Genomic DNA, 25,133 nt, shown 5'->3' with positions numbered 1-25,133 from the left:
ACCTTTTGGAGGCGTACCACTGTCCTTTCTAGTTGGGATGGCTTGTACCTGTTGTTTATCTCCGCCGCATAGTTGGAGTAGAACTTTCTCACAATAGATGGTACATATGTGCCGAGTGGCTGGCTAAGGAATCCCCATCCATGGTGATCAATGATAGCCTGTATGGTTGGGAAGTGTTCCAACCCTTCAAAACTGATCCGCCTCTCCTAATAGATATTCTGACGAAAACCCTGTCCTTCTTCCTTTGGCTCTATCCCTTTATCATATATTTCTTTCGAGCCTAGGACCGAGAACCTAAAAGCATTTTCAGACCTCTCCTTCATTCTGTTCTCATTTAGGCGCGCCGCCTCTTCAGCATCAGACTCTTCCGGCGCATTTGTCGCCTCCTCTCGACTAAACATATCAGGAGAGCTTGACGAGTGCTCCCCATCACTGCTGGTCCCCTTATCAAACGGGGGATTTGCCGGAGTTTGGGTTGCTCTTCGCGACCTTGTGTTTCGTGCGACAGGAGCCTGGTCTTCATCACGGAGCCTAGTTTTGACTTGGGTTCGGCCTCGCCCTCGGCCCTGTCCTGTGCCCTGGACACGACCTCTTGTTTTAGCCATACCTGTGGACTACATATTAGTATTTATAATAATGAACATGTAGACAAGGTTGCTAAATTTATTTTTTTATACGGGCCGGGATTAACATACGGTCCGTAAAATAGACCGTAGATTTGTGACAGAATGACATGCTTGTTCATGGAGATTTTACGATAGAGTTATACGGTCCGTATAATTTCTACAATCCGTAGAACTCTTCATACTCTTCGTAACTTTGGGACAAGAAATTTAGGAACTGAGGCAAATGTTTTACGACACAAGTTACGGGCCGTAAAATTTATACGGTCCGTAAGTTATGTCGTAAAATAGGAACAAAGAGACTCACTAAACATGGTATATATACGACACAAATTTACGGTCCGTAAATTTGTCCGTATATATACTTTTCTCTGTAATCAGTTACCAAGCTTCTCCGTGACCCTATGCATTCAAAACTTGTTCTTAGACATGGATTCCTGTTATTTTGCTCGTATCATGTCGGGGTTACTCAGACTTTACCCCAATCTACTCTTTTTTCTCATTCAAGCATTTTATCGGACATTTGGTGGGGATAACGAATTGTTATATCAATTAAGACATAAACACTCGAAATGCCCACCGACCCAATGGGGTTTGCGATTTCTCATTTCCCATGAGTCTAATGTTCAGCACAACACAACCAAATCCCCGCCCTATCTAATTTCAAGTTCTATATCCCCAATAATAAGAATCCCAAAAATCACCCATTAAGGGTATTTAGGAAACAAACATGAGATCATAACTAGGGTATGAGAGCATTAACAAACCGGATAGGGACGGAGATGATTAACTTCACTGAAGAATATTAGTGGGAAAGAAATAATGCAAAAAAAACGCCTTTTACTTCTTGCTTCAACTGTTTCGAGTGATGAGGGTTTTGTTCTTGGGTATACTGGCGGTGGGTTTGTTGATCATGTGTGGAGAGTGTTTTTAGGGATGTGGTTTGGTAATGGAGGGATTATAGGGAGCAAATTTAGGGATGTGATTATGTATGGGGAGTGAATTTTGGGTGTTTGAATTTGAAAAGGAGAGAAACGGATGATGGTTGATTTGAAGTTGAAGCAAAAATAACCGCGTCGTTTATTCTTTATACCCTATGCGTTTTTTTTTCACTTAAACTTACCTGGACCTTTACACTCTTAATCTATGACAATAAAAATTTCACGGGTCGTAGATCTGTCCGTAGATCTGCGACGGTAAATTGATCTGACAATCCTCGGTTCACGCTTAAACATACGGTCCGTATAAATTATACGGTCCGTATGCTATGGCATAAATCAAGGAAAAAAAGAGCTTTTACCTGACTCATGTTCTACGCTTCCATCTACGGACCGTATATTTTATACGGACCGTAGATTCTGGCGTAGATCATTAACAGAGAAGCATCTTTTTTCTTCTTCAATCTACGCTTCTATCTACTGACCGTACATTTCATACGGACCGTAGATTCTGGCGTAGATCATCTCCAGTGTCTATCTTTTGCATCCTGCACCAAAACAAACATTACCCTATATGCTGCAAACAAAAACAGAAAGAAAAATAAACATTACACTTGGGTTGCCTCCCAAGAAGCGCTTGATTTAATGTCGCGGCACGACGGTGGTAACCATTCACTCCTTATCTACGTACACCAGATCATTGTTCGTTCCGAGGTGCTTCAACCGGTATCGGTCAACAATCCTATCCTCCGAAACCATCCCGTGATAGTGCTTCAATCTCTGCCCATTCACCTTAAATATCCGAATTCCATCTCCGGACTTTAACTCAATCGCTCCATGGGGTGAAACACCTACCACCTCAAACGGACTAGACCACCTCGATTTTAGCTTACTAGGTAGCAACTTCAACCGAGAGTTAAACAGCAAAACAGGATCACCCTTGTAGTACTCTCGCTTCAGGATCTTCTTATCATGGTATTGCTTCATCCTTTCTTTATATAGTGCTGCACTCTCATATGCTTGGTACCAAAACTCATCCATCTCATTTAGTTGAAAAAACCTGAGCTTGGTTGCTTCCTCCCAATCCATATTCAATTTCTACAGTGCCCACATAGCCTTGTGCTCAAGTTCAACCGGCAAGTGACAAGCTTTTCCGAACACATGCTTGAAGGGTGAAGTCCCAATCGGATTCTTGAAAGCAGTCCGGTATACCCATAGAGCATCATCGAGCTTGCGGGCCCAATCAGTTCTATTTGCATTTACTGTTTTTGCTAGAATACTCTTGAACTCCTTATTGGATACTTCAACCTGCCCACTTGTCTGAGGATGATAAGGTGTTGCCACCATATGTTTTACACCATATTTCTCCATTAATCCCGCGAAAGCTCTATTACAAAAGTGGGATCGACCATCGCTGATTTTAGCCCTCGGAGTACCAATGCGAGTAAATATGTTCTTCTTGAGGAACCCCATGACACTCTTGTTCTCGTTATTGGGTAAAACCACCGCTTCCACCCATTTTGACACATAATCCATAGCAACCAAGATGTATTTCATGCCACCTGAACTCATAAAGGGTCCCATAAAGTCAATCCCCCAGACGTCGAACACTTCTACCTCCATAACAAAATTCATAGGCATCTCTTGCCTTCTGCCTATATTCTCTTGCCTCTGACATTGATAGAAAGACCGCATACATAGATTAGCATCATGAAAGATAGTCGGCCAGTAATAACCGCATTCAAGTACCTTTGCCACAGTCTGGTTACCACTATGATAACCCCTAACAGGAGAGTCGTGGCATGCTTTTAGAATCACCATCACTTCACTTTCAGGAACACAACACCGAATGATGTTGTCAGCGCATGTTCTGAACAAATAAGGCTCGTCCCAGTAATATTGCCGAGAATCCCGCAAGAAATTTTTCTTTTGGTAAGCTTTGATATCTTCTGGAACTATGCCTGTTACCAAATAATTGGCAATGTCGGCATACCACGGTGCTACCTCCATTGACACATCCAACACCCTCTCATCCGGAAAAGCATCATCTATGTCTAGCTCATTAGAAGGTCTCCCAGCCTCTTCAAGCCGAGATAGATAGTCAGCAACCTGGTTCTCAGTGCCCTTGCGATCTTTCACCTCAAAATCAAAATCTTGCAGCAGTAGTACCCATCGGATCAGTCGCGGCTTTGCTTCCTTCTTTTCCATAAGGTATCTCAGTGTTGCATGATCAGTGTATACCACGACTTTGGACCCCAACAAGTAGGCCCGAAATTTCTCAAAAGCAAACACAATGGCAAGCAGTTCTTTCTCCGTCACTGTGTAATTCATCTGGGCAACATTCAGTGTTCTGCTTGCATAATAGATCGGGTGCATAATTTCATTGTGCCTCTGCCCAAGCACAGCACCTATCGCGAAACCACTAGCATCACACATCAGTTCAAAGGGCAAGGACCAATCAGGAGCAACAATAATAGGAGCAGTAGTGAGACACTCTTTTAACTCCTCAAACGCCTTCCGACACTTATTATCAAACACAAACTTAGCCTCTTTTTCAAGAAGCTTGCACATCGGGTTAGTAATCTTGGAGAAATCTTTGATGAAGCGCCTGTAAAACCCAGCATATCCCAAGAAACTTTGAACACCCTTGACTGAGATAGGTGGAGGAAGTTTTGCAATTACATTAATTTTCGCTTGATCGACCTCAATCCCCTTTTCAGAGATTTTGTGACCAAGGACGATCCCTTCCTTCACCATAAAATGGCACTTCTCCCAATTTAGCACGAGATTCGTTTCCTCACATCTTTTCAGGACTTGGCCTAGATGGCCAAGACAATCTTCGAACGAATCACCTACAACAGAGAAGTCATCCATGAATACTTCCAAGAAGTCCTCTACTATGTCAGAGAATATTGACATCATGCACCCCTGAAAAGTGGCTGGTGCATTACACAAACCAAACGGCATCCGGCTAAATGCAAACGTCCCATTAGGACAAGTAAAAGTAGTCTTCTCCTAATCTTCTAAAGCAATGCTGATCTGGTTGTAGTCCGAATACCCATCAAGGAGGCAATAGTAGGAACGCCCCGCTAGTCTATCAAGCATTTGATCAATGAAAGGCATAGGGAAATGGTCCTTGCATGTTGCTGTGTTGAGCTTGCGATAGTTCATGCAAACTCTCCATCCGGTGATAGTTCTAGTTGGGATCAACTCATTCTTTGCATTCGGCACAACAGTGATGCCGCCCTTCTTAGGAACACATTGGACTGGGCTCACCCATTTACTATCAGCAATTGGGTAAACTACTCCCGCATCTAACCATTTGATGATCTCTTTCTTGAAAACCTCTTGCATATTCTCGTTCAGTCGCCTTTGATTGTCTACACTCGGTTTGCTATCCTCCTCCAACTGGATTTTGTGCTCATAGATCCCGGATGGAATACCTCGAATGTGTGCTATGGTCCAACCAGTAGCACGCCTATATTCCCACAACACCTCCAAAAGATGTAGAATCTACTCCTCAATCAGTAGGGCTGAAACAATCACCGGTAATGTATTGTCCGGACCAAGGAACTCATACTTCAGATGTGATGGGAGTTGCTTAACCTCCAACTTAGGTGGCTCAATAATCGAAGGGTTCGTTGGAGGAGTTGTTCTATTTTCCAGATCAAGATTTAGCTTCTTTGGGCTGTAAGAATATGAACCCAACCCAACAAGTGAATTAACTGTCTCCACATAACCTTCCATGTCCTCAACATCAAAGTTCACAAGAATATCAGCTAGAGCTTCCCCCAAACTTTCTTCTTCTATCTTGAACTCCACTGCTTCATCAACAACATCAAACGAATCAATTACCGAAATACTCTCGTAAGCACTTGGTAACTTCATTCCCTTGCTAGCCTGAAAAGTAACTCCTTCATCGTTGACTCAGAACTTGATTTCATTTTTTTCTGAATCCATCAGAGTTCTCCCTGTAGCAAGGAAAGGTCTCCCCAGAATAATAGGAATGTCCCGATCAACAGCACAATCAAGAATCACAAAATCAGCGGGCAACATAAAATCACCAACCCGCACAAGTACATCATCAACCACCCCAATAGGTCTTTTGATAGACCTATCAGCCATTTGTAACCTCATAGTAGTCGGCCTTGGCATCCCCAAACCTGATTGTTTGTATATAGCAAGGGGTATCAAATTAATACTCGCCCCATTATTAGACAATGCATGAGCAAAATCATGGTGCCCAATAGAACAAGGAATGGTGAACGCCCCAGGATCTCCCTTTTTCTGAACAGTAGTAATTAAGATGATGGAACTCACAGTGTGAGTCAAACTTACGGTTTCATGTTGAACCATTTTCTTCTTGGTCAGCAGGTCCTTCAAATATTTAGCAAAACCGGGCATCTCCTTGATAGCTTCCAAGAAGGGAAAATTTAGAGATAACTGCTTCAACTGATCATAAAACTTCTCAAACTTAGCATCTTCCTTCTTCTTTACCAACCTCTGAGGAAAGGGAGGTTTAGACTTGAAAAGTTGAGTCAAGGGGAGAAGAGCCCCTTTCACAGTCTGCTTGCTCATTTTATCAGCATCCTTCACTATCTCTGGAATATCAGCCACCTTCTTGTCAGCAGGATTCTCATCAACAATAATGGGTGCTTCAGACTGCACCTCATCCTCCTTATCTATCGGCTCAAGATCAACCACTTTCTGATCAGCCCCTTGGAGTATTTTACCACTCCTAGAAGTGATGGCAAACACACGGTTTACACCGCCTCCCGCATTCTTTGGATTTGGAATAGTGTCACTCGGAAGTCCTTCCTTTTTAGGAGGGTGTTGCTCTCTAGAAATATCTCTCATCTGTGACTCAAGCTTCTGAATAGCCGCTGTATGGGAACCCACTGTCTCTGTCAGCCCAGATAAAATCCTCTCAGACTTAAACTGATTGGCCAGAATCTTCTCAAGCATTGATTCAACCTTCGAACTACTTTTCTCTGTTGACTGCCCTTTCGGTGGTATATAAGGATTGGAACTCTTGTTCCCAAAATTGTTATTGTTGTTGTAACTCCCTTGGTTCGCACCACCATAATTATTGTTGTAGTTTCCAGAGTTGTTATAAGCACCTTGACCTTGCTGAGGTCTTCATTAATTCTGATTCTGATAACCACCTTAGTAGTTCTGTCTTTGGTAACCCCCTTGAGAGTTACCATCTTCAACCTGTATAGGGGGTCCATCATGGAACAGACCATCTTGAGTATGGTACATCCCTTTTGGCAAAACTGTATCATCCTCACAAATATTTACCGTCTTGATCTGGGATTCATCAAACTTCTTTGTTAGCAAGGAAATATTTGTTGCAAGTTCTGCCAATGTTTGCTGGGTATCTTGATTCTCCTTTGCTATATTCTGGATCATAGCACTACCATATGCTACCACATCAGCATTGTTTGAGTGCCAAGCCTGATTATGAGTCGTCAGCTTGTTAAGTATGTTGGTCACTCGTCGATAAGATTTGTTCATGAAACAACCATCAGCTGCATTATTAGCAACTGACTGCGTCACTGGATCTAACCCTCGGTAGAACTTCTCCATTAATATGTGATCCGAAAAACCATGATTCAGACTCTTCTGTAAATACTCCTTGAATCTCTCCCAGGATTCATATAGTTGTTCCCCCGGTCGCTGCTTAAATTCATAGATCTTGTCACGAATTTCAGCCTTCTTGCTAGGGGGGTACTATTTTGTGAGAAAAGCAGTCACCATCTCTGCCCATGAAGTAATCGAATTTCGGGGCAGCTTCGAAAATCATGTTCTTGCCTCTCCAGTTAAGGAATATTTGATTAACCTCAACCGAATAGCATCTTGTGGGATGTTATTCTGGATGTGATTAGCACACACAGCCATAAAATTCTGCAAATGACGTTGAGGGTCATTCTCGGTAAAGATTCGAAAGTATCCCTCAAGCTTCAACAATGGGTATAGAGAGGAGTCAATTTTCACGCTAGCAGCTGCAACTCAAAGCTGAACAATAGCAGATGCATAGACCTCCTCCGGAACAAGATCAGCGAAAATATTCTCATCATCTGATTCATTAGCCTGATTGTTCAACCGACTCCCCTGGTTACCAGCATGTTGATTTTGCTGATTCTGATTCATGTTCACCTGGATTACACAGAGTAGAAAACAAGGTGTGATGGAATAAGCAAAAGACTTCAATCAAAGCAAACACTATTTAATAATTTCAAAACTGTATTCCCCGGCAATGGTGCCAAAATTTGATACGCTCAAATTACACCTATTAATAGTATAACGCAAACGTTGTCAAATATAGTAACCCAACAAGGTTGGGGTCGAATCCCAAAGGGAATATGGTGTGAAAAGGTTACTAAAGTCGTAGGATGGTAAGTTTAGGTCTAAAGTCTTAATCCGATGATTTTGGTAATAGTTGGATTTTCTATGACTAATTGCTATCTGCTTGCTTTGGTGGAAATTTATGGTAAAAGAAACTAAGGTTGTTTCCCCGTTAGATAGAGAGTATGATCATGGGTATTGATCTTTGATATGCTTCTAATGGATCATTATATGAATGCACTTAATCTCTGTATGAATCTCTACTATTTCCCAATAAATAAAGATTATCTCTTTCTATGATTTTCCCAAATATAAGAAAGTAACTATGAATAACGATTAATCATGCCAAGTAAATTCTTCTTAATTCTAAGTGAATTTATTAAACAAAGTTTAAAGCTTTGAGTCCTTGTTATTTATTCTTACCAACCCTCATTATTCTCCCAAATAAATCAAGGTTTATGGCTTTAATCACTGTTTGCAACCATTAATTATGAATGAAGAGTGAAGAATAAATAAACCCTAATAGTCCATTATGTGTATATCGATCACAAACCCAATCACAAAACACCCATTAATTGGGTTCACAACCCTAGTAAGGGAAATTAGCTACTCATAGAGGAAGAAGAACAATAAGAAATAATGGGAATCATAATTCTTACAATTGATTGCTTGGAATTGAAGAGAAATTAATTGCAATTGTTTGTAATCTCCCAAAAGACTTCAAAACTATGAGTAACTAATGCTAAGGAAAATAAAACTGAGTTCTGTAGTAAGTGTCTGTACAAGAAACCTAAACAAGCTATTTATAAGAGTCAAAGTTGGGCAAAATAAGATTGACAAAATTTTCCCCCGACGGACCAATGTACGGACCATACATTTTATACGGTCCGTAGAATTAGTGACAGTTCTCCGTAAAATCTTCTCTAGTTGTCAAAAGTACGATCCACTTTTACAAACCGTAAATATTATACAGTTCGTAAATCCTCTTTTCTTTAGGACTCTTCTGGAACCAACCTACGGTGAGATTTACGGACCGTAAATATTATGCGGTCTGTACTTCTGCCTGGACTTCCACTTCATGTCTGAGCCCTTTCTGTTAAGCATCCACGATGGCATTACGGACCGTGAATATTCTATGGTCCGTATGTTCCTCCGTATAAATCAGGCTTCAGTTAATTTTCTTTCTTTGAATATCTTTTTACTCTATTTCCACGACTTGCTCCCGAAATACGTTAAACATTTGCAACATGTCGCAAACACATCAAAAAGGCCAAGACTTGCTCAAAAACAAGTAAAACTTATAGCCAAAAAGCATCGAATGTGCCATAATTTCACGGCACATCACTACCTGATGAAGATACAACGCTTGTAGATAATTCAGCCTTCTTGGAAGATGTACTTTGATAGCGCTGCACATTGTGGAGGAGTTGGTACTGGAGTAGTGTTTGTCACTTCTTGTGGGGAAGTCTTTCTGTCACGACCCAACCCCGTAGGCCGCGACTAAGTACCCGAACTGGGCACTCGTATACACATCCGTTAGCTACATGTTCCGTTCACAATAAACACCATATGGAAACTTATAACGACCAAACCTTGGTCTCAGGACTGTCGCATAATTATTCATAAAAAGGCAAGCCGACAAGGCTGCTACCACAACATGATAATATCTGCAAGCCGGCGAGGCTGCTATAACGATAGAACACACATACTGATAATACACACACAACTGATCACGTCTGAACACGACCCACACACATGTCCACAGACCTCTAAGAGTTTCAACAATAAAATATGACGGAACAGGGCCCCGTCGTACCCTTAAACAACATATGCATATATTTAGATCAAGAAGGATATATACCAAAGTCTGGGCTCCGGAACAACGGAACTTTCCAAGATAGCAGAAGGGAAGTCTTAAACCGGCGGTTCACCAAAGCGTGTATCTGTACCTGCGGGCATGAAATGCAGCCCCCCGAAGAAAGGGGGTCAGTACGGAATATGTACTGAGCATATAAAGACTGAAATACAGTAAAAGGATCATAACTGGAATATGGAGTACAGTAAACGTGTACAATATCTAGAATACCAAAACACTTGCCTTTGTAACATAATAATATTTGTCAATATCATATATCATATGCATATTCATATATCGTACCCGGCCCTTTAATGAGGGACTCGGTGAATAAGATCAGCATATGCCCTCCTGGCCGCCATAACATGTCATCATATCATTATATCATCATATCGTCATATCATCATATACATATATACCGTACCCGGCCCTTTAGTGAGGGACTCGGTGAACAATGCAGTGAAGATGTGCACGATAACATACCCGGCCCGGGACTCGGTGAAAGATATATCGAGGTATGCACGAGTAGAGTAGTGAGAACCATATGCAATTAAAAACGTTTTTAAGGACTCAATAGAATAGTCAATGCGAATCATCGTTCGCAATTTCAATAACAGTCATATCATTTACCTTTTGGATGTCCCTGTGGATTATATCAAAATGGAACTTTAAAATCATGTGTACATATCAATATATATGAAGAAAAACATAAATTATGTGAATCAAGGTCAATAGCCATCCTAGTGGCTCTAGGAATAGGAATTTCCTTTGGAATCGTATATATGTCGTATATTCATTTCACAACGATCATGCCAAAAAGAAAGAAGGGTTAGCTTCACATACCTTTAGCGCTTATTTGTCACACAATATGTATACGCTGCCCAATAATACTTCAACCTATATTAAGACGCCAACAACTACGGTTAAGCTACGGGAAGATTTAAAACGTATTCTAACGTTAGTAACTCCTTTCTAGATGTTTAGATGACGTTTTCTCTTGTAGTCAAACCAACTACATACAACCAATCCCACATCAATAATTATACGTTCAATACCAATCCGTACATCCCACATAACATTCCAAACAGTCCGCATTCACAACATTCAATCGCGATTCACATACGGCTATTACATTCTCAAGTTATTCGTAATAGTTTGTAGCCTTAACGTTTGCATGTAACAACTTTATAACAGCCCATCCAACATACAACATAATGCATAACCTTAATTATCATTAATCTTTCAAGCTCAATAAGAACCACAATAATGTGTCAAAACAGTCCGTACATTACAACACCCAATAATAGTCTACATGCGATTATGACACGTCCAATTTATTCTTGTTAGTCTATAGTCATAACATTTCGTCGAAACGATTCTATAACATCCCAACCAATATGACAACATGATGTATATTCTTAACTATAATTATTTTTTCCAACTTAGCCAAAACAACACGTCCAAAACAGTCCCTAACCAACAACATGTCCAAAACAGTCCCTAACCGACAACATAACAATGTTCGGAATTCTTGCAAACGTTTACGAACATACTAAGCAAACCACATATGATTCTTACAAATTATTTCATGTCTTCTTTTCATATAATTTCAGTAAGTTATGACCAGCAATCACATGACAACTACATCATCAATTCATACGCAACTAAGCTACATCGTCATCTCTATAATCCTTACAACAACTCACAAACGACTTTAGTTCCAACTCCAACCATTAAACACCTTTATTTCCATCATAAAATTCATGACAATAACAATCAAAATATCAAGTAAAATCAGTTCACTAACTTCCACACAAAACAATCCACTACATGGCTTAACCATGCTTCAACATCACACACATAAAATCATGGATTCAATTATTTTCATACTAACACAACTTTACCTTTAACCTTCCAATTCCTTTCATTATTTTTACCATGCAATCTATGATAGCATCATCCATAATTACTAAAGAAAATCAGTCCACCATGGCCACTAAAACAGTCCCTACGGCCACATCAACATTCCAACACCAACATTCATGATCTTATGCATGCAATTCATGTTCATCAAGTTACAACCATACTTCAACATCAACATATATAAGTTCATGTCTACTATCATGTTCCAACATCAACACACATCATTTCATGCATGAAACTTATATTCACACATCTACATCACCCTTAACACATGTAAAAGAAAGTTAGATCTTACCTTGACAATCCGACTTTTCAACTTGGCTAGAGTTTGTGAATTGAAATGATAATGGTTCTTGTTGCTCCAAAGACTATCTTCACGTTTCTAGGGACCTTCTAAAGGGTTGAAATGCTTGAAAAGATATTTTTTTGATCAACACACAAGGAGCTCCAAAATCAGCCCTTTGGCCGTGAGCTCTCCCCTCTCTCCCTCTAGGTTTTCTTTCTTTGTTGTGAAGTTGAAAATGAATGTAATGGCTGATTCCTTAGTCATTATTTGGTTAAATTATGATGCCTACAAGTTGGACACAACACATGCTCCACTCATGACATTGAGCACTCAATTAACTTTACACAATATTTCAATTTTTTTCCTCTAACTTTCGGCTGAACTTCCCCTTTGTTCCCTTTCTTCTTCTTTCCATTTAATTGTTTACAAGACAATTGCATGTGTAGTGGATGATTCATACACTAACCTTTGTCCATTGCAATCATACAAAGATGAATGTAAATATTTAAGTGTGCAAGGATTCTTCCTAACATGTGTGTCTTCATAAAATAATGCATGCTTTTATAAAGTAATAGATGCCTTCCATATTCAAATGCATGCCTCACATGGATGTCTTCTTTTTTAGCCACCTTGGCCGAAATTCACATGTATTTTTCTTCCAATTTAGTTGTCCACAATATGATGAAAATGTTGTGGATGAATCCACATTTAAATGCATATTTGTATGTCTTCCATAATAGCCTTATTTTAGATGACTTTGAGTCATCTTTTGGACATGGCATGTTAATGTTCATATTGGCTCATTGTTGCCACTAATTTTTACTTAACACCACAATTAAGTAGTTCCTAATTTCCAACAACATTCTTATACTAAGTAAAATTTATAACCGATTAGTTCTAGTTTAGAAATTAAAAATCCGAGGTTTCTATCTCACGTCGATTCCTTCGCGAATAACTCGACGTATAAAATACGGGGTCTAACACTTGCCATATTCCTTCACTTTAACACAACATTATTCCAATAATGTTGCTGAATATCAAGCACTCATACTTGGGCTTGAAATGGTGGTTGATATGAAACAATTGCAACTACATGTTTTTGGTGATTCCAAGTTGGTCATCTAAGTTTTGGGTAGTTATGAGATCAAGAAGCCCAAATTGCTACCTATCGCAACTACGCTAAAAATTTGACAGGTTGACTTGGAGAGGTGAGTATTTAACATGTTCATAGAAAGGAAAATGAAAAAGCTGATGCATTAGCAGCTTTAGACTATGCATTAGTATCGCTTGATCAAATGCAAGTAGTCGTTTGCCAAAGATGGGTAGCACCACCACCAAATAAAGATGAAGAAGAAGTTGAGAATGTCACAACCACTATTACTATCCACTTTTAAGCTTGCGTATAAAAGCGTACTAATAATTTGGCTCTTTGTTTGAACACAAAGTTGCCACCTAATTTTTACGGAATTAGGAAATCATTTTGAAAAGGTTATTTTACGAAAAGACCTTTAATTTAGTACCAAAGAGAGGGTAAGGATTCTAATGATTTCTTGGGGAAGGTATTAATTACCTCGGGAAATCCGCAAATGCGGTACCGACGGATTCAAACATGTTTGGCTAAAAAATGGGAGAGTTTAAAGAACTTCATTAACTTAAATAAAACATTTGATAGAAATAGTTGGGAAAGAAGTGATGAAAGATTACTTGATATTTAACCGTTTATATCATTTCCACTATGTGAAATAATTCAAGCGTTAATTATTCCTAGTAACTCAGCCTTGAATTATATTCATCCGGGGTTGGATTATGAATAAATTCAACTTCCGAACTAGGTAAATACAATTATTTAGGCTTCTGTTTAATAACTTAAAACAAAGAAACAGAAGGTCTTTAAATCTTTAGAAAATCTTTGAGTTACTCTTTAGGATTTGCTCGATTTACAGTTGAAAGACAAATCACAACTTGATGTGAGGTAAAATTATTCTTTAAAGGCAAAACTAAGATCCGAAAATTGTTACTACTTAATTTTGAAATAACAATTATCTTTTATATTCTGATTTTTTAAAGGCTGTAAGCAACTGATTTTAACCTTCAAAACTTAAGGCTATTTAATCTTCCAAAAAGCATTAACGGGAATCCGTTTATTTAATACCGATCAATTTGAACAGATGACACTTGCTCAAACTTAAACAAAAGATAAAGTAAAATAACGAAAACGTATGCATCTCTCCGCTGGGGTTAATCATCCAAGTCATTAAAACATGTTAGCACAAAAACGTATATTCAAAAGAAAAGCCACAAGCAAAACAGAGTTTGAGAGAAAGGATTGGGCCTCAGGTCCAACCACGGCTATGCATACTCAGGCTTAGCCCAAGAGAGTAAAAAATTGCCCTGTCCTAAATTTCTCTTGGACTTCCGCTCAAGATTTTTTCTGCTATTCCAAGGCGGCTGCTGCTACTGGATTTGCGGGGCTGCTACTGCTGCTGTTCGGACTCAAGAAATGAGAGGATTTAGGTCGGGCCTATGTAACAGGCCCGACTCAGAATAGGAGGCAGTGCGTTGGGACTCCATAGGTATATCATGTAGAAAAAATAACATAGATCAGTAAGAATAAAGAAGAGGATAAAACCAAGTTGAAACAATCGAACACTTAATTACAAGGAGGTTTACTAGTCGTGAGCAAGGTGAACAAAGAACTGGTTAGAAATTCAGCATCTCAAATACTTGAACACAAACACATAAAGCCATTTTAAACAAGAAAAAGAATAGAAAAGGATTTAGAGTCACTGCTCATTATGAACGAGATTTTTTTAAATAAAAAATAAAGAGATTAAATGGAAACTGATCTGAACATTAATTAAACATAATTATCCGCTTTGATTAAACCAAGCTAACGGTAACTGTGAGCTAATCTATATATAATATAAAACTAGGCATAGATAAAGTGATGTGACACCTCTCTAACTAGCATTTGCATTTATCTTTTTCTCCTTTTTTTTGACATTTTTCTCAATTTTAATTGTATTTTTTGGTTCATTTCATCTACTAACATATGGATTAATAAATGTCTCATACAATAAATATAGCACTAAGCCTAAATAACCTTTGCATTACTGTGACTCAGCCCACGATCATTTTCCTTCACAACCATTCAAAAAGCTATTAAATGTCCCGTAAATGGGTACTTTGAAGTTACAGTTTCTTTTAGCTATATAATTACATACCATTATTACTTCTCTTCAACAAATCAACATACGAGTTTGTCATTCTTATCAACATACGAGTTTGTCATTCTTATTTACGCCGGGTGAGTTCGTTTGTATCACTCTATTTCTGTTTTTTTTTTTATTTAATTTCTACAACATTACACTGTTAACTTTTATAAATGGCTGTGATTTTTTGCAGATTGAACAAAGGTGAGTAATGGTTTTATATGTGGATGCAATATTCCTTTATTTTATTTTTTTGGTGAGTTTATAATACTATTATTTTTGGCAGATTATTATATTCTCTTTCTTTTCAATTTTGAGGGTATGAACTTTCTTGAATCAAAAACGGATTTTTTTAGGTACTAGAGTTTTAGACATCAAATATTTTTTTAAAACAATTTGTACTTCTCAATCAGTGGCGGATCCAGGATTTTCGCTCAGGGTGTTCGGAAAAATAACTGGACCTAAATATACACTGTAATATATGTTCAGGGTGTTCAAAAGTTAATATATGTACATGAACACAGAAAATTTACCCTAAATATACACTGTAATTTTTGTCCAGGGTGTTCGGGTGAACACCCTGGCCTCTTACTGCATCCGCCCCTGTTCTCAATCCTCTATCATGTATATTTATAGATAGTGTAAGCATGCTTTTGTTTCTTAGCTATTAACTGCTAAGGTTGGAAAATATATCAACAACAGTAAGTTATTTTACAATTAGCTTTACCAAATAATTTTACATTTTTTCAATGAAAATAAATTAGTAAATGATAAATTTCTCAATTATCAAAATGATTCTCAATGAAATTGAAGCTTGAAAATTCCGTTCTATTTTAAATTCTCTCTCCTTTTTTTCGACGATATCGTGTGTTGAATTCATAGGAAAATATTTTAAAAGAAATGAGCAATCTTTTTTTAGATTTAATGAAATTTTAGTAGTATTTTGATAATTTTGAGGATGAAAAAGTGTAGCTTTAGAGTGAAGTTGTTGGTTATAAAGAATGTGATGTTCCGGTGAAACAAGAAGAAGAAACGGTAAATATTCTCTCCTTTGCTTATTATTTTTGTAGTAGACATTGTTGCTGATGCCTTTTTTCTTTTCGAAAATTTTTAAAAAGGAGAAAGAAACAAAATGTAACTCTTGAAAGGTAGATAATAGAAGTTAGATAGATACTTAATATATTAGATGAAGAAAGGAAAACTATATTTAAATTTATATGCATATCAACATATAGAGATTAAAACATGTAATGTAAAATGAAGAAAGTATAACTATGTTTAAATGATGTCTCACCACTATGTTTAAATGATGTTCCACCTGTGTAGATTATATTATTATATAAAATTCAATTATTTTTGGAAGATTAAAAACCCGAAATTGTTAAAAATAAGGAATAAAATTGAGTAACAATAATAAAATGCTTTAGAACATAAAATCTAATCCATTTGAATTTGAGGACTAAAAAAGATTTAAATTTATTATTATTCGGATATTAAAAAAATATTTCATAAATTTAATAAGAGTTTTATAATCGCGCGAAGTACGAACTAATTTACTAGTTTTCATATAAAGGGAACTGGAATATAATGACAAGTGAGGGATGACTCAGTGGTTAAGCACCTCCACCCACGACCGGTAGGTCCTGGGTTCGAGTCACAGTGGAGGGGAAGTGTGGAAACACTATAAATCCTCCTAAATGGGAGGGAAAAAAAAAAAAAAAAAAAACTGGAATATAATTGATAAGGACATAGAATAACAGAGATTTCAAAACCATTTAATAACTGGTCCGGAACTTTTGAATCAACATCCAGCATCTTGGGAACCATTTTTATTAAGCATGTGAATCCATTTAGAAGCAACCATTTTAAATTAAACAATCGTAGAGAAGGAAAAGGAAACCAAGGATGGAGAGATGACATGATTACATGTTTAGCAGTTAAAAAAACTAATGACTATGTGATAAAGAAAGAGTTTAACGATTCCCCAAAGGTAAGGTGTGACTGAGTTTTAATGTTAACAACTTAAGCGTAGCAGACCGATCTTTAGTGATCTTAAAAAATACAGCCAAGCAAGTCATTGTACAACAAATATCCTTATATTCTACACACTTTCGAGATCACTCAGTATGCAAACATATTCAGGAGAGAACTAAAGAACTCCTTTGCCAACTATTTCAAACGACTGATTTAGCGACATATCTGAATTATGTTGAACAAGACTTAATCGATACACTTAATTACCATACTAACGATCAAGTAAAGCCACACCTTAAATCATGAACTTAGAAAGACACAATTCACTACTTCTACTGTTAAAACGATGCTTGTAACGACCCGTTTGGCTGTTACCGAACTTTCCACAATTTGTGTCCTAAAACTAATTTGATCAGTTGTACCAGTTAGTTGTGCGGTGGATTTTTCTATTTAAGTTGATCCATAGTTGAGTCAAAAAGAGTTTAAAATCGTGTGGGGCCACTGGAACCAAATACATCGCTACAGCGGGTTGGAGCACCACTGCAGCAGGTCCGCCCTAGCGATGTTGGGCTCGCTATAGAGGGCTAGTCGAGCATTGGAGTTCTGCCCCAGTGGACCTCACCTCTGCTACAGCAGACGAGCCCTATCCACTTGAGTCCGCTATTGTGGCGTATTTACAGCCACAGCGGTACTCGCTGTCGCGAGCCATAAGTCAGCCACAGCGGCCAACACTGGCCAGACCCAATATTTAAATCTCATTTCAGGATTTGATCTTATTTTTCTCCCAACTCTTCATCTAAGCCGCCATTTGGGGCATTTTCAGAGCAAATCACATGGATGCTTGGAAAAGACCCTTTTGTCTTGGCTTCCTGTTCGAAAATGGAAGATGAAGACCAAATGGATGTTTGTGGCACCTGCTCGGCTTCGATGTAGGTTACAACTTCCTTGAGTTAGACTTCAATTAGGATTTCATGTTTGTGCAATAGAAAGTGACGGAGAAAGCATGCCTAGGTCTCCGGACATGAAGTCGGGTTGGATAGTCCTAGGTTGGTACTGTTATGTGTGATTATTGTCTCGTTGTTCTTATTGGTTGTCTCATTGGTTGTGAATGATAGTGTGAGTATCACATGATTCAGTCTATTCTATATTGTTGAGTCCTATTGATGATTCTTGTTACCTTATGGTTAAACTTTGGTTAGCGAAGCATATGTAGAGTTAGTGATTGTTGGAGAAAGCGTGTATGCCTTCGGATATGGAGTTGGGATGGATTTCTAGGTTGGTATTGTTTCTGAGTATGGTTTGTTGCCTTGTTATGATCTATTGGCTTGTTTCCACGTGTGTGATACTAGACTTGATGAGTAGTTATGTTATCATGATTATGGAACTGTATCTCTCATGTGTTGGGTTTCGTGTTGTAAAGAGGAAGGATATGATATGGAGATTATTATTGTGGTATGTGTCCATGGTGGCACAATTTGGCATTGATATACTCTTGTTGACATTAATATCATGCATGCATTCATACTTATATATATTGGGATTGGGTTGAGCGCGTAACACATATAATTGGACCTGGTTACACGTTCCGCAACATATATTGGATCGGGTTGCACGTTCCGCAACACATACTGGATCAGGTTGCATGTTCTGCAACAAATATTGGATCGGGTTATGCGCCACAACAAATACATGGACTTCACGGGTTCCCCATGGGTCATGACTATCAAGGCGTGGAGGTATTTCTCCTGGAGCATGTGTGTATATTGCATTGCATATCAATTTATCATCATCATCTCATTTTGTATCTATTGATCATATTCGTGGATTGCACTTGTATTGTGATCATTTTGAGGATTGTGGGAAACTTGACAGACTTGTGTTTAGGTGCTTCACCATATGCTATGATTTGGCTCTGAGTCTTTTGTTCTTGTGATGCTATTCATGCACTGTGTCCTGTGGTATTATTCGACACCGTACTTAGAAGTTGGACTCCGAGTTGAATACTGTGAATCCTTGTTGTGCGAATTGGCTTGGTTAACTTGTTAGGTGAGATGGAAGAGAATACCGTTGAGGGTGGTCCTATCTTGAGTAGTAGGTGTGAACTTGTTCTAAAATTTGTCTCGGCATGGTTATTTCTATTGATGACTTAGATAGTACTTGTGTGAATCTTGACTCGCATTATGTAGTTAATGGATTGTGGAGTATGAGTTTGTATCTAGGATTGAGCGTTGTATTCTGTATTGTGGTAGAACCCCTTTCCCCGTACTGATTCTGTGGATTGACTGAGAATTTGCCTACCATACTTATATGTTGGTTGCTATTGTTATTATGATTTTCTAATCGTTGTCGGCCTATGATACTTACCAGTACGAGTGTTGTACTGGTACTACTCTTGCTACACCCTATTCCGGGTGTAGAATTGTTACAGGTTAAGTTCGTGGATTAGTAGCTTCCGAGGACTCTTCGATGCGTACCTCGAAGACTTCTGTTATTCTACTCCAAGACAGAAGTTGTACTCTATTGTATTGTCATCATTCAGTTGTAACTCTTAGAAGCTTTTTTACTAGTCTAGACCCGATTTTTGGGAGTTGGTATTTGTGAAAGTATTTTTTGTATAAATTGTGATTTTATGGATAATGGAAAATGGTAGTGTTGAGTTATTCGTTATTTGTATAAAATAAATATTTTAGGATAAAAAGGATTCGGCCCCTAGGTGAGATTTGGGAGGTGCCCGCACGATCCCCAATTTAAGTCGTGATAATGACTAAACTGAAACTGTAGACCTATTAACCTTTTCAAGACACCATGTTACTGTTACAAAGGAGAAAAGTTTGCCTCAATAATGTTGCTTAACCTATTTAAAACATGCTTATGTAGTTAATACAAATATGAATAAAAAAGGCTCAAGTCATCGACAGACCCTTGAACTTGTCCGTAAACATTTAGACTTTCCAACTTAGACCCATTAGAACCCTCAAAATCACTTTTACTGTGTCACTTGAACACATCGGTCTGACACTTGAAATAAAAGTTTGTGCGTGTTATGACGCACTGCCAACCTGTATTGGCTACCCAATTAAAATTTGCCATGTACTTTTACAACGCCACATATACAATTAACAAGGCTTCATCCAAAACAACCCAAATATACATTTACGTCACCCTATTTGAACTCAATTAATTTCTTAGGTTTCTCAATTAACCCAAAATCTCTCTGTCATTCATCTTCTCCTTGCACCATTACCACCAATGTGTCGGATCCACTAGCTCGCAATCATTGTCTCCGCTACCTCCATCTTCCCCAAATACTTTGTACAAGATTGCTTCTTCCTCTTAAATGCTTTGTTTTTTATCTAAAAAAAAAAGGGAGTCAGATTTGGGTCCTTAAAATAATTTCGGCCATCTTCGTAAAAAGATCCCGACCATCTCCATTTTTGACCGCAACAAATGGAAAAATTGAGCACTTCACCTCACCAAAGACCTCTAATATACCTCTATTACACTCTCACCTCAAATTTTAATGACACAGGAAAAACGTACAAAAATGGTCTATTAAGAGACTCTAATATGCACTATCATCTGATCTAAAAAAAAAAAAAAGGTTGCTTCCTAATTTTAAATTGTTGATGGGAAATATTTTTAATTTCTCTATTGAGTTGAACTCGAGCTAGAGATGGATTTGAGAAGCTTGGAGTTGAATAAAACTTGAGACCTCCATTGTTGGTTCTTCGGATTTTACTGTAATGGTGATTTTGTGAGGAAGAAGAAGAAGAAGAAGAAGAAGAAGAAGAAGAAGAAGAAGAAGAATGGGTGGGGTAGGGTGTAGAAATTAGGTTTTTCTTTTCTTTTAACACATTCACGCGCTCAATGTTAGTGAATTCCATGCGATGTGCCATGCTAGCCCGATGTGTCTAAGTGACATAACAAAAATGGTTTTGGAGGATTTAGATGGTATAAGTCTCAGTTGGAGGGTCTAAATGGATTTCACGGATAAGTTCGAGGGTCGATGACTTAAGCCAATCAAAAATAGGTTTCAAACTTAGAAAAAAGGGCTAAACTAAAGACTCTAGAGTTAGCTGGTTAACAACTACTTTACAAACATATATGTGCACATAAAGACTTATTGAAACCTTAGCTTTCGAAGTAACCAGACATTACACATACAGTCCATCTCGAAGCAAAGCAGCTTTTAATATTTTTGAACAAGTTAAATCATCAACTAAACACATATTCAAGATTTGGAGAATCCTTTGAACTTGACAACAATTTTCACGAAAGCGGTAGTTGTTTGGAAGATGGGTTTTAGAGCAAACAAGTTATGATCAGTGGTTGAGAAGCACATGAGAATGGAATTCCACTTTTACTATAAATAATGAAATGCTCACTTCAACTCCATGCAAAACTTGTTCAAAAAATGAAAAAAGGAGCGAGCGTTGCCATGGATGCATATGGAGAGTTCAGAAGAAAAAAAAAAAGCAAAAAAAAAAAAAAAAAAAGCTATAAAAAGTAAAGTAATTACTTACTAGAAACCAGAACTCCAACACAATACAATCTTGTCCGAGCCGAACTTTGAAATCATTGCATTTTAGACTTGAATCAAATCCGCACATTATCTTTAAACATTTCACTTGGACTTATTTCTCACTCATTATAGCTAAAATTCTTACAATCATATTCAAAAGAAATATTAAAACTGAAAACTACAACTTATTGATTAAGGCGGCTATTAATATCTTCAAACCATACTCAGCGGAGCAGCGGCTTAGTTCACCCGAACTTAGACCGAGACGAAAAATATTTAGTTAGACAAAACTCATTTTCAGGTTCGGAACTGTGAGCCTTCAGCTAATTTCTTTTCATGTCAAAAAATAGAAAGCAAACACACACTTGCTACTAAAATCAAAACGACTCAGAATTGCAGTGAAATATGGTCTATCTTTACGCATAATAAACACGTAACGAAACATTTGTATGAACAACAAGCTTAAGACATCTTTACACACAGATCCTGGAACATATTTTTAAAATTCAACACATGATTTATATAGATTCCAATGTATGGTTTGTAGTTTAAAAAAAAAAAAAAAAGGTATTCGTGTTCAGATTTTGCGAATAAAAGCTTTTATTTGCACATCAAAGAAAATAGTAAAGCAAAGACGAGTAATGATTCCTGATTTTTGAGCATTTAGTCACCATGACGGCATACTATACAATATTACTATCTAGTCCGGACAGAACATGGTATTCACATAGGAATTTTGGCTAACACTTGACTCTCACATATTAGACGCCAAAATACAGACAAAACTTCTTTTCCGGCTATGATTTCTAAAAATATTAATATACTCAAAATGTAGATTCGAGCCCAAACAACGTAAAGGATTGACAACAGCTATGACTATCTATCTTTTTTTTTTTTTTTTTTATCTATTTACACAAACAAATGGAACTAACATTCACTTTCATAATATGCACTCAATCATAAAAAACTTCAGAATAGAAAAGAAGTAGAAGATTACGGACCTTTTTCGGGACAGCGAACTGAGGCGTGAAGCTTGAGTACTTCACCTTTCACCTGAAATTTAACGTTTGAATAGAAGCAACGAACACAAAATAAAAAAGGGAAGGAAAATTAGAGGAGAAAGCGAAAGCTTTTCCAAGCAAAACAATAACTGTTCGTGAGATTTCTCCAAGGCAAAAATCTCTGGTCCTTTTCGGTTACACAAAGCGTCTATTTATACTGAAATGGAGCAAGTTTGAATTTCAAAATCGTTTGAAGTGTTGGGTAGGGGGGGGGGGGGGGGGGGGTCGTTTGAAAAAAGAAACAACGAACAGGTACAAGACATGATGATCTTTAGTTGAAAATTTTGTTATTGAATATCAAATCCCCGGATTCTTATGTTCTCTACCAATTTAAGACTTTTGAGGCTGATTTTGTGTGAGAAAAGATGAAGGGGCATGATGGGAGAGGTGGACAGCACCTCTGACATGGGCTAGAGCTAGGGAAGAAGACTTTAGGGCAGATCTGTGTCTGGTCATGGATGGAATGGGAAATGGGTTAGCATTTTTGGGTATTTGGGGTATGTATAGTTGATGGTAAGCTGGAAGTTTGGAGGATGACTTTAGAATCGAAAGGCTTCAGGTTGAGCAGGACTAAGACGGAGTACATAAAGTGCAAGTTCAGTGGCGTAACGCAAGAGGTAGATGTGGAAGTAAAGATCGAGACGCAAGCTATACCCAAAAGAGAAAGTTTCAAGTATCTTAGGTCCGTAATACAAGGGGACGGGGAGATTGACGAGGATGTCACACATCGGATTGGTGCAGGGTGGATGAAATGGAGGCTCGCCTCTGGGGTGCTTTGCGATAAGAAGTTATCGCCTAGGTTGAAAGGTAAGTTCTACAAAGTGGTGGTTAGACCAGCTTTATTGTATAGGGCAGAATACTGGCCCATCAAGAACGTTCACGTCCAGAAGATGAAGGTAGCGGAGATGCGGATGTTCAGATGGATGTGTGGTCATACTATGAGGGATATGATTAGGAATGAAGATATACGGGATAAGGTTGGGGTGGCGTCTGTGGCGGACAAGATGAGGGAAGCAAGACTGAGATGGTTCGGGCATGTGAAGAGGAGGAGTGATAATGCACCAGTTAGGAGGTGCGAGAAATTGGCGGTCGCAGGAGTTAGGAGAGGTAGAGGCAGACCGAAGAAGAACTGGGGGGAGGTGATTAGACAGGACATGGCATAACTTCAGTTGACAGAGGACATGACCTTAGATAGGAAGATTTGGAGGTCGAGGATTAGGATAGAAGGTTAGTAGGTAGTTGATTTTCGTCGCGCTGAGCCTTTCTATATCTTCTTCTTCTCTTTCTTAGTAGTTATATTTTTATTTTGGTACCGCGTAGATCGTTATCCTTATGTGTGTATGAATGTTGTTACCTTATTTGTTTGTTATCTTCATATTTTGCTGTCTTATTTCTCTTACACTTCTGCATTTGACTATGTTCTATTTAGCCGAGGGTCTATCGGAAACAACCACTCTACCCTATAAAGGTAGAGGTAAGGTCTGTGTACATCTTACCCTCCCCATACCCCACTATGTGGGACTACACTGGGTATGTTGTTGTTGGGGTATGTATCGTTGATGAGGAAGAGAAATGATTTAGATTTATTGAAGAAATGGGCTTGAGTGGGTCATGTGTTTTTGTGGGCTGGACAAATATAATGGGTGGGGCTGAATGAATGGGATTTTAGGTGGGCTGATTCGGTCTGAAATAGGGAGGCATAAAGGATTAAAATGGGGTCAACTTGGGATTTTAAAAACCCACTTTTGAATTAATTTTTGCCAAGTTAAACTCAAATTGAGATCAGTTGTTTTCAAATAAAATCATGTTTTTTTTTTTTAATAATTAGACCAAATTGAAATAAAATTGCAATGAATTGATCATCCAATTAATTAACTGAGCTTCTTGACTTTAACGAAGTAAATTACTATTTGCAAACAGGGATTGATTAAGTCATGATTGACTTTAAATCGACAACTTAAAATACATACTCTATTAAACCACATATTTTTTACGTAATTCAATTTTTCAAACTGACAAATACATTCATATTTAAGGAAATAGTTTTTTTTTTTTTGCACACACATACATATATGTAACATGTTAGAGTATTTTTCCAAATGAAATGGGAAAATGGCAAAATATCTTTCAAACTAATTAGGAAAACAAAATATTTTTGGCTTTTTCAAACGGCTATTTTACTTTATTTAAAAATTCAAAAAGCTCGAATCTTTAATTAAACATGTGAAGGGAAAAAATTGGATGTCAACAACTGCCCCTTTCTTTGGCAAGGGATGATGTAAGAAGGCCTGGCTAAAGCAATATGTTACACCCCGTAGTTTCGTATATTGAGATTCGAGCTACCTTTCAGGCGGTATATGAGATTATATGCGCTGATCTTATGGTTATGAG

General features: G+C 37.9%; 1 protein-coding gene across 1 annotated transcript in view; it reads right to left on the bottom strand.

Annotated features, from left to right (window-relative positions):
- Positions 1 to 2,082: 2,082 nt before the first annotated feature.
- The window catches only part of LOC132624129 (uncharacterized), a 42,582-nt gene continuing 19,531 nt past the window's right edge, over positions 2,083 to 25,133 (bottom strand). Inside the window, exon 2 of the mRNA XM_060338954.1 lies at positions 2,083 to 2,138. Coding sequence (XP_060194937.1) covers positions 2,083 to 2,138 — 56 coding nt within the window. The remainder of the gene's footprint in view (positions 2,139 to 25,133) is intronic.

Source organism: Lycium barbarum, chromosome 12 (genome assembly GCF_019175385.1).
Source record: "Lycium barbarum isolate Lr01 chromosome 12, ASM1917538v2, whole genome shotgun sequence".
Lineage (NCBI taxonomy): Eukaryota > Viridiplantae > Streptophyta > Magnoliopsida > Solanales > Solanaceae > Lycium > Lycium barbarum.
Note: the sequence above shows the minus strand (reverse complement) of the source record. Positions and strands in the feature narration are given on the sequence as shown.